The sequence below is a fragment of the Trachemys scripta genome, chromosome 1, assembly GCF_013100865.1.
Source record: "Trachemys scripta elegans isolate TJP31775 chromosome 1, CAS_Tse_1.0, whole genome shotgun sequence".
Taxonomy (NCBI): Eukaryota; Metazoa; Chordata; order Testudines; family Emydidae; genus Trachemys; species Trachemys scripta.
Window position 1 is genome coordinate 63,334,621 of NC_048298.1, and position 10,856 is coordinate 63,345,476.

At 48.0% G+C, this 10,856-nt stretch overlaps 1 protein-coding gene across 2 annotated transcripts in view; it reads right to left on the reverse strand.

Moving 5' to 3' along the window:
- Window positions 1-10,398, reverse strand: part of CPM (carboxypeptidase M) — a 56,585-nt gene extending 46,187 nt beyond the window's left edge. For both annotated transcript variants that reach the window (XM_034771132.1, XM_034771141.1), the window contains exons 1-2: window positions 10,098-10,398; window positions 9,706-9,862 (exon numbers count right to left, since the gene is read on the reverse strand). In XM_034771132.1, the coding sequence (XP_034627023.1) occupies window positions 9,706-9,862; window positions 10,098-10,250 (310 nt within the window). In that variant the 5' untranslated portion in view covers window positions 10,251-10,398. The remainder of the gene's footprint in view (window positions 1-9,705; window positions 9,863-10,097) is intronic.
- Between the last annotated feature and the right edge of the window lie 458 nt (window positions 10,399-10,856).

Below are 10,856 nucleotides of genomic sequence, written 5' to 3' on the forward strand. Positions count from 1 at the left end.
GCTCTTGATTAAGAGATGATGACCTTTCTTCTCTGATGTCTTGCCACAGTTATCCATGCCTGTGTCACTTTCAGACTGGATTAATGCAATGCACTCTGCTTGGAGAGCTACACCTGAGGACCACTCTGAAGTTGCAGCCTGTACAGAATATGACTGCCTGCTCCTTTATAAGTGTTTCTTGCATGACACTTGTGTACTATAGTCTCTGCTGGCTTCCAGTTCATGTCCAGATGCAATTAATGTTGGTGTTTCCACTATGTACATCTTCTTTAGATCCCACCTCTCCTTGTTTCATGTTGACAGCATATCAGCTGAGATGCCCAACCCTCAGATTTAAATGTCTAGGGACTGGGAACATGGCATTCTCAGCCCAGAATTCATTCTTCCCATTGGTCTGTCAGAGCTGCTGTTAGAGATGGGGTAAATGAGGAAGTATCTTTTATTGGACCAACTTCTGTTGGTGGGAGGTACAAGCTGAAGAAGAGTTCTGTTAGCTCGAAAGCTTTTACCTTCAACCAACAGAAGTTGGTCCAATAAAATATTACTTCTCCAACCTTGTCTCTCTCATACCCGGGACCCACACAGCTACAACACTGCAAAAGAGCTGGTGTTGACTTTCAGGACATGCAATGAGTCTGCTCTGCTTGCACAGGGAGGGAATGGGAATTTCACTGATTTCTTTAATTTGGTAGAGTCCTTGATATTGGGACAACTTTTTGATTCTCTCTTTAGTGTGGAGGGTTTTTTGTACATATGCTTAGAAGTACATTTTGCAAGTTTAAGATACAGTATCTACTTTGGCCACATTATGCACGTGAAATGCAGTATTACTGCTTTACACATATCTCTGTTTTAAAGAACTGCAATGTGTAACCTTACTAATCAGTCCCTACAAAGATACATTGCTTGTTTAGTCATTATGACCCCAATCATGCGATGAGCTCAGTGAGGATGGACCCTTCCATCATGTGGAACTCATTACACAGTGAGACCTTCTTGGGCTGATCAATATTCTGTTTAAGAATGGTGCCTCAATTACAGTTAAATATCCTTCATAATCCCAATCAAAGCTGCAGTACATAATCTTAGGATAATAGCTATAACTTGCATCTGAAGAAGTGAGGTTCTTACCCACGAAAGCTTATGCTCCCAATACTTCTGTTAGTCTCAAAGGTGCCACAGGACCCTCTGTAGCTATAACTTTGGCTTCTCTCTCTTCAGTCATCCCACCTATACACTAAATTCTTTGTTACCACTCAAGAAAGAGATCTTGGAGTCATTGTGGATAGTTCTCTGAAAACATCCACTCAATGTGCAGCGGCAGTCAAAAAAGCAAACAGAATGTTGGGCATTATTAAGAGGGATAGATGGTATGCCCACAACTTGAATACTCTGTGCAGATGTGGTCGCCCCATCTCAAAAAAGATATATTGGACTTGGAAAAAGTTCAGAAAAGGGCAACAAAAATGATTAGGGGCATGGAATGGCTGCCATATGAGAAGAGATTAATAAGACTGGGACTTTTCAGCTTGGAAAAGAGACAACTAACGGGGGATATGATAGAGGTCTATAAAATCATGACTAGTGTGGAGAAAGTAAATAAGGAAGTGTTATTTACTCCTTATCATAACACAAGAACTATGGGCCACCAAATGAAATTAATAGGCAGCAGGTTTAAAACAAACAAAAGGAAGTATTTTTTCACACAACACACAGTCAACCTGTGGAACTCCTTGCCAGAGGATGTTGTGGAGGCCAAGACTATAACAGGGTTCAAAAAAGAACTAAATAAATTCAGGGAGGATAGGTCCATCAATGGCTATTAGCCAGGATGGGCAGGGATGGTGTCCCTAGCCTCTGTTTGCCAGAAGCTGGGAATGAGCAACAGGGGATGGATCACTTGATGATTACCTGTTCTGTTCATTTCCTCTGGGGCACCTGGCATTGGCCACTGTCAGAAGACAGGATACTGGGCTAGACGGACCTTTGGTCTGACCCAGTATGGCCTTTCTTATGTTCTATGTTCTTATCTAAGGATCATATAAGAACATTAATTCAGTGCAACAGTAAGTGCTGGGTTTCTAGAAATAAATTAACTATTCAATAAATAAGTTGCAGTTAGTAGAAAATATTATCCTAAAAATGAAATGATGAAGTTATGCATTTATTATTGATGAGTGCCATATAATTTGTCAGACAGAATTTTTCCAACTGCAAGCACTGCAAAATCAGCCTGGGATTTAAAATAACAAACTCTGTTCTTTCTCATCGCCAGTAAAAAAATTCTGCAATCAGAATTTAGCTGATAACATTTGTTGTTCCAGGAGGCAGAATAGAACCTAGCACTACATAACTTTGGAAAAGTGAGCTAAGCGTGGCAGAAGAATTTGTTTTATTCAAAGTAAACAGACACCAAAGATAATGGGTTAAATTCTCCCCTGAGTTATACCAGTTCCCATTATTAATGGTACTGTAAGTGCAGAAAGAATTTTGCCCACAGAGCAATTAAAATTAGGAAGCTGTCACTTTACAGTCAGAAAGATGTCTGTGTAAATCTTAAAGCCTGATTTTCAGAAGCTCAGCATTGAGCACAAAATAGAATAATAATAATAATAAAGATAAAGTTACATGTTCAAACATCATGTCTAAAATAATGCAAAATGCCACATGTGGATCTAAAAATCATATCATAAAGACCAAATTCTCCCCTAACTTAAACCTCATGCAAACCTACTGACTTAAACTGCACTGAAGGAAGTGTAAACCAGGGTAGATTTTGCACAGAAGAGGGTAGAATTAACAGCGACTGATGCGGTCTGTGCACCTTCAAAAGATGTTAAATTTATCTAGCCCAGGATCTGAAAAACAGCATGAAAAATATTCCCTTTTCCTCCTCCTCCCATTACCTCAACTTGTTTTCCTATTTTTTACTAGATTGGTATAAGGTCTTATACGCCATTGTAACTACAAGATTAGATAGAACTATTAGTAGAGTCCTGCAAATCCATGGATATCCACTTCATATCCGCAGACCATTTTTGCAGATAGTGTATTGGATGTGGCTACAACCGCGCAGGGCTCTGCTCACCAGCAGCACCTGGCCCACGGTGTCCAGCTCAGGCAGCCTGAGGGGCGCAGTGTGCTCAGGGATGGCAGCCAGTGGCTGGGCCTGGGCGGCAGGCCAGAACTGGGGCTGTCCAGCACTCACTCACCAGACCGCTTCCTGTCCAGCAGCTCGGGCCCCTCGGGCTACGCCAGCGTCCCCACCATGGCCTGGTCAGGTAGCACTGGCTTCACTCCCGGTCCGCTCACTCCTGGTCAGCAGGAGCCCCAGCACCCCATCCCTCAACCCTGCTGTGATGCAACACACGGCTGCTGCTGTCGCATTCTGGAAGCCAGTTATCTCTGCTAGTGGTCATGTGGGAAGGTCTCTAACTGTTGTTACTGGAAGTGGGATGAGATCCTCTGCTGGCTGCTGAGAATTAAAGGACCTTGTTGCTCCACCCAAACCTCAGGCCTTGGCTACACTTGCAGATGTACAGCGCTGTGAGTTAAACCTGACTTCGTGCAGCTGAGTAGGGAGAGCGCTGCAGTCGGTCCACACTGACAGCTGCCAAGCGCACTATCGTGGCCACATTTACAGCAATTGCAGCGCTATTGGGAGCGGTGCATTATGGGCAGCTATTCCACAGAGCACCTTTTCCCATTCTGGCGCCATGGGTCGTGGGAAGGGGGCGTGGGTGCGGAGGATTCTGGGTCCTGTCCTAATGCCCCATGATGCATCGCTTCGCATCCCAGAAATCCCTTTGTTTCCGTCCACCTTTGGCGCCATCTTTCAACGGTTTCTGTGCAGCGCGATCTGTCTGCGGGAAATGGAGTCCGAACTGCTGAGGCGTATGCTGACGAGTCTCGCCAGCACGTTACGTTTGGCTATCGAACTATTCCTTAAGATCCAAAGTGACAGTGAGAGTGAGGGTGAGGATTCCGACGATGCTATTGAGACGCGTAACGCGTACGACACGAAATTGCTTGTGGCATTCACGGACATGCTTAGCACCGTGGAACGCCGCTTTTGGGTTCGGGAAACAAGCACCGAGTGGTGGGATCACATCGTCATGGAAGTCTGGGATGATGAGCAGTGGCTGCAGAACTTTTGGATGAGAAAAGCCACTTTAATGGGACTGTGTGAGGAGCTTGCCCCCACCCTGCGGCGCAAGGACATGAGATTGAGAGCTGCCCTGCCAGTGGAGAAGCGGGTGGCTATTGCAATCTGGAAGCTGGCAACTCCAGACAGCTACCGGTCGGTCGCAAATCAGTTTGGAGTGGGAAAGTTGACCGCTGGAATCGTGTTGATGCAAGTTTGCAAGGCCGTTAATCGCATCCTACTCAGAAGAACCGTGACTCTGGGTAACGCGCAGGAAACAGTGGATGGCTTTGCACAAATGGGGTTCCCTAACTGTGGAGGGGCGATAGATGGGACGCACATTCCTATTCTGGCACCACCCCACCAAGGATCCGAGTACGTTAATCAGAAGGGGTATTTCTCTATGGTTCTCCAGGCGCTTGTGGATCACTGTGGGTGTTTCATTGACATTAACACAGGCTGGCCTGGAAAGGTGCATGATGCACGCATCTTTCGGAACACTTGGCTGTTCAGGAAGATGCAGGCCGGGACTTTTTTCCCCGAGCGGAAGATCACAGTAGGGGAAGTTGAAATGCCCATTGTGATCCTTGGAGAGCCTTGACAGCAGCAAGGAACAGTTCAACTACAGGCTGAGCCGGTGCCGAATGACTGTGGAGTGTGCCTTTGGCCGTTTAAAGGCCCGCTGGCGATCTCTGTATGGGAAGCTGGACTTGGCCGAAAGCAGCATCCCCGCAGTTATATCCGCGTGCTGTGCCCTCCATAATATTTGTGAAGGGAAGGGGTGAAAGCTTCACTCAGGCATGGACCTCTGAGGTTCAACACCTGGAGGCTGAATTTGCACAGCCAGAGAGCAGGGCTATTACAGGGACCCAGCCCGGGGCTGCAAGGATTAGGGATGCCTTGAGGGAGCAATCTGAGGCTGAAAACTAGCAGTGATATCTGGTGCCCTGCACGGGAGTGAAGTGCAATAGTTCCAATCTTTAGGAATCAGTGTCTGCTTAGCAGACAAGCAGACTTGCAGTGCCTGTTTATTTCCCAGGCTAAGGAGTCTTTTACTTTATGCAATAATAAAGAATGTTTTCAAAGCCAAAGAATCCATTTATTGAAAAGAAAAAAAAATTATTTATTGAAAAGAAAAAAGGGGGTGGAGTGGGGAACAGTACAATCACAGATTCGTGTATGTCCTGTCTGGTGTGCTGTGCAGTGAGAGCTGCACTTCAGGGCAGCTATACTGCATGGTGAGGGGGGTTGAGTGCAGAGGGTAAGGGTCGTGGTCTTCAGGGTTGGGTGCTGAAGATGCTGGTGTTGGAGGCAGCGGGTGGCATGAAGAACACGGAAGTTGGGGAAAGTGGGTTGGAGGTGACAGAGGGGCACAACGGAAATTTTTGGGACAAGGGCTGTAGGGGGGGTGGCGTTTGCGTTTTCGGTACGGCTTCTCTTTCTGCATGGCTACCAGCTCCTGGAGAGCATCTGCTTGGCGCTCCAGGATGCTGATGAGCCTATCAGTGCTTTGCTGCACCGCGGTGCACGGTGCTTTGCTGCCGGTGCGCTGCGTTTTCCTGGCGGATCCTGCTTTCTCTCTCCCTCCAGTCCTGTGCCTTCTCGTTCTCTTTAATAGATTACCGCATCACTTCTTGCAACATGTTTTCTTTGCTTTTTCGCGGTCTCTTCCTGAGTCTTTGCAGTCTCTGAGCAGGCGATAAGAGGGACGGCTGAGGTCTCAAGGTTAATGCAGCTGTATAGGCAAAAGTAACATTTAACAGAGGCAGCATTGTTTATACCTGACAGAGTAATGATTCCCCCCGCACTTAAGGAGTAAAAAACACACAGGGTCTACGCAATAGCATAATTTTCCCGTCCGAAACAGAGCACACACATCCCCCAGGAGCCTCAAAATGGTGAGTAAGGGGGACTGATTGTTTCAGAGCTGCACTGTCCTCTGGGTTTCTGTGCCTGGGGGAGAGCCAACAGCTTCAGGGGGCACCTACACTGAACACTGTCCCAACATTTTCCACAGGAGTTTGTCCTGGACGATATCTCGCTGCTGAGGGTGACCTGGGAAGCAAGGGGGAGGGTCTTCTACTGCTATGCGGCTTCTGCCCTGGCCCATAAGCAGCTTGACTGTGTGCAGCAATGGTCCCCCCGCCCCTCGCGGCACAGTGGCGTGGACACGTTAGCCTGGCTGGGACAAGGACCACGGTGGCTCTCCCTATAAACCTGCGCAAGCGCATTGCACATGTTCTGGATGAGACATTCAAAGAGATTACCGAGGCTGATTACCACGATGTGATAAACCACATCAATGCACGCTTAACCCTCCTCTCCCAAAGAGCCTGCACCGAAAAAATTCCTTCCCGGAAAAAAAAAAAAAAAAAAAAAAAAAGCTTACCGGGAACCTGCTGTTCTGTTTGTGCTCCACCAAGTACCGGCCGCTGCGACTGGTTACCATCCTCCTGGCTCGAGAAGAGCTCCTGACTGCATGGCTCCAGGGATTCCAGGGTGTCTCCATCCGGCCCACCACCATCACTCCCGTTTTCCTCCTCCTCCTTCCCCCCCCCACACCGGCTCTGAAGTGTCCATGGTGGTGCTCGGAGTGGAGATGGGGTTAACCCCAAGTATCGCATCCAGCTCCTTGTAGAATCTGCAGGTCGCGGGGGGAGCACCCGAGCGGCCGTTTGCGTTGCGGGCTTTGCGGTAGGCACTCGGCAGCTCCTTGACTTTAATCCTGCACTGCAGGGCGTCCCGGTCATGGCCCCTTTCCATCATATCCTTTGATACCTTCCCGAAAGTATCGTAATTCCTACGGCTGGAGCGCAGCTGGGACTGGACAGCTTCCTCCCCCCAAACACTGATGAGGTCCAGCAACTCGCCATTGCTCCATGCTGGGGCTCGCTTGGCGCGTGGAGGCATGGGCACCTGGAAAGATTCGCTGATAGCACTCCACGCCACGCTGGGCTGAGCAAACAGGAAGGGGATTTTTAAAATTCCCGGGGAATGTAAAGGGTCGGTCACATGGTTGGTTACCTGAGGCCAGGGCAGTAGAGTTTGAACTCATGACCCGAGTGGCTAGAACAGGCATTGTGGGATACTGTTGAATAATTCTGGAAGCCATTCACAGCGCATTGGGTGGCCACACTGGTGCTGCAGCGGCAGCACTGCACTTGCTATTCCTCTCGGAGAGGTGGAGTACATGCAGCGCTGCAACCAAGGAGATACAGTGCTGCAAATACCCTGCCAGTGTGGACGGGGAGTGAGTTACAGCACTGGGGGCAGCTTTACAGCCCTGCAACTCGCAAGTGTAGCCAAGACCTGAGATACCACTTCCCCCCACTCCTCCAAATACTTGTGGTGGATGAAAAATGCAATACTGCTGTCTTCTCCTGCCGGGTTCCCTATCATCTTCATTTGTCTGCCCCACCCTGCTCTATGTGGTATTGATACATTGTTCAGTGCCTATCTACTCCTTTCACTGCTCTGCTTAAAGTGCTTAGGAAGGGCAGGGAGCAAAGTGCTTCTCTTTTCACTTTGCATGATGGAAGTTTAGCAGGCAGAGCAGGGGGGCGCTCCTGAGACAACACTTTTGGCTCCCACCTCTCCCATGTGCTTAAGCAGAACAGGGAAAAGGGATGCCAAAATCCTTGGTAATCTTTGCTCACTGACAAAGGATAAGTGCATTTCCAGTTTAGGGTTTTAAGTCAATGGGAGTTGTGCGTGCTCAGTTCTTCTAAATGAAGGGATCTGATTTTTCAGGTGCCTAAATATTTATTTAGGGGCCATATTTTAAGCACTTAAGTTAGAAAAGTTTAGTCTTGTGAGAGGGTCCAAGTTCAACTTTAGTTTCGCCACACAGAAGCCTGTGCAGTTCCGGGATGGCAATGAAGGCAGGATTTGGCTCTATATTTAACAGTTAAGATCCTTCAAGATACAAATATTAAAAGTGCATTAACATTACTTGCTGATCAGTTATTTCCTTAAATCAAGAGTGAGTGGTCTGGCAGCTGCTTTCACAGTTAACACCAATGATGATTGATATCTAGCCAAAACAGAAGAGACTGGACTTTAAAAATCAAATTCTTTTCCAGACAAGTACTGTTGCAGTCAGAAAATATGAAGTCACACATTTACCTTTATTTTTAACCATACATGAAAGAGCAACTCTAGCTACTATAATTCTTCATGCTAATCTGCCTATAATGATGCAGCTTTATCTAGAACACAATCATAGATTTAATCATTGCTACAATTGCTCTTGCTTAAGCAAAAACAGATTAATCAGGATTATGTGAACAGATGTTTCTCAAGAATGTAATTCCTCATCTCTAACTTTATACCGTATTTCTTAGAATAATTTCATTGTTCCTTGATCAAATGATAAAGTACTGTACATAAGTTTCTTTTCAGAACACTTGACAAGACATGCATAAATGTAGGTGCGCACTAATGTCCTTATTAAACTGAGATTTTAAATTTCTTTAAATAAAAAAACCCAGGCACAGCTATGTGTATCTTCGACAGTGCTGAAATCTAAAAGATAAATCAAGCTAATCTATCTACATAAAGGCAGAAGCCTCAAGCTGTAACTGGCTATATTTTCCCAAGGAGTTTGAGAGTCGGTGTTAAATGAGGGACACAATAGTCTTGATTTCAGCACCTAAGTATTTTTTACAGTCAGTCTTGTATTGTTGGACTAGTGAGTGAATCCAGGAAGAATATTATCTTTTAAAGTTATCCATAAATTAGAAAATACACATTACAATATCATTGTTGTAGCTCTGACTGGCTTGGACTTTTAGTAAGTTGGACATCTTACACCCATTTTAAAAATACACCTCTACCCTGATATAACACGACCCAATATAACACGAATTCAGGTAAAGCAGTGCTGGGGGGGGGGAGGGGGGCGGGGCTGCGCACTCCGGCGGATCAAAGCAAGTTTGACATATTTCACCTATAACACGGTAAGATTTTTTGGCTCCCGAGAACAGCGTTATATCCGGGTAGAGGTGTATTGGAATCAGCTCTATTTTTGAAGTTGTAGCCCAGGAACTGTCTAACTTCAGAGCAATATTTCAAAGGACAAGTTACATCGTGGTTTAATATACACTGTACTAAATGCTGCATTGAGGAATTTTGCGTCTCTCAAGCTGTAGTAACAATTTAAATTTAAACACACACACACACAATTCGCTGAAGGGGCAGATTTAAGTAGACAGATGCTAGGCACTACAAAAATAGAGTAGTCGCCAAGCCCTTTACTTGTACTGCAATCAACTACCTGAGTATGTCAAATATCAAAGCATCTGCTCCCGGGCACAAAATACCGAGTTGAGAATTATTTAGTGTTTGGCTAGAAGTCATAAGTCAAGGAGGTGCAGTTAGATCAGACGTGGGTTTCCCCACTAGCCATTCGTCATAAGTTAATGAATTAACATACGGATAAACATCTTTATACTGTCTGACTTTTTATTTTGGCTGCTCTTCAAATGCTTTATAACAGACAGACAGACCCCCCCCCCCAGCAGCTCTCAAACTGCCCTGGAGCTGGCCCGGCAGCAGCCTACCTGCCACGGACCGCCCGATGCTGCGCAGGGCGGTGATGGAGGGGTGCTGCTGGTGCACCTCCTTCAGGAAGGTCTCCAGCTGCTCGCTGTGGTGATAGCTGAACTCCAACCCGGCCACCACCGGGAGCAGGAGCGCCAGGCACAGGCTGCCCGCCTCCTGGAAGCAAACAGAGACGCCGTGTGACTCGGGGGACGGAGCCCCGCTCGCCGCGGCCCGCGGGCTCTAGGGGCTCAGCGCCTCCTTGTCCCACCGCCCCTCGCTCTAGACGCCGGGCTGAAGCCGGCCGGTGCCCCTTAGCCCGCCGGGGCCAGGCAAAGCCGGGGAAGGGGTGCAGGGCCGGTGTTGCCCCACCCCCAGTTCCCGGCAGCAGCATCCCGGAGCGCGCTCCTACCCGCATGGCTCCGGCTCGGAGCAACGGCAGCGCCCGCATCTCCCGGGACAAGCGCTGCAGTCCGGGCGCAGGCGGTGTAATCCCCCCAGGGGCCGTGCCCTGCCCGCTGACTGACGCAGGAGCCGTCCAGTCAGGTCCCCGAGGCCCGCCCATGGGAGGGCGGGGGTGAGAAGGGCTCGGGTCTGTCTCCCCCTCTCCTGGGGCTCGAGGCTCTGCGGGAGGCAGCCGGGCGGCGTGGACGGTCTCAGCTGCTCTAGGAAAGGTTGGTCGGAGGGGGCAGCTGAGCCTTCAGCAGAAAGAGTCCCTGCCGTGGCCACCAGCCTGAAATGCTGAGCAGGGTAATGGGAGGCTCAGGGGCTGGAGACATCCCGCTGATTGCAACGTTCTGACAAGCCCATGGCTGAGCCTTTTCACGCCAGTGATCCCCACCAAATCCCTCTTCTCAAAAGGAAAAAGCTACTCCCCAGTCACATGGGGTGGAGCGGGAAGGGGGCTGGTGAGAGACGCACGAGGTAGAGGGGCAGTCGGGGGTGGCTGCTGCCTCAGTTTCTCCAGCTGCAGAAGGTGGGTGATACACCTTTCTCTGTGACACAGGTGTTTAATATACTTAAAAATAGGCAAGGATTTAGTTAAACAACAAAAAAGAATAAAGTGGATTTTTAATGGAAAAATGTAAATGTCGAGGGGGTGAATAGAAAACATGAAACTTTAAAATAAAATGTGTATGGGGGTGTGGTGTGTGTACACAAAGTTTTATTA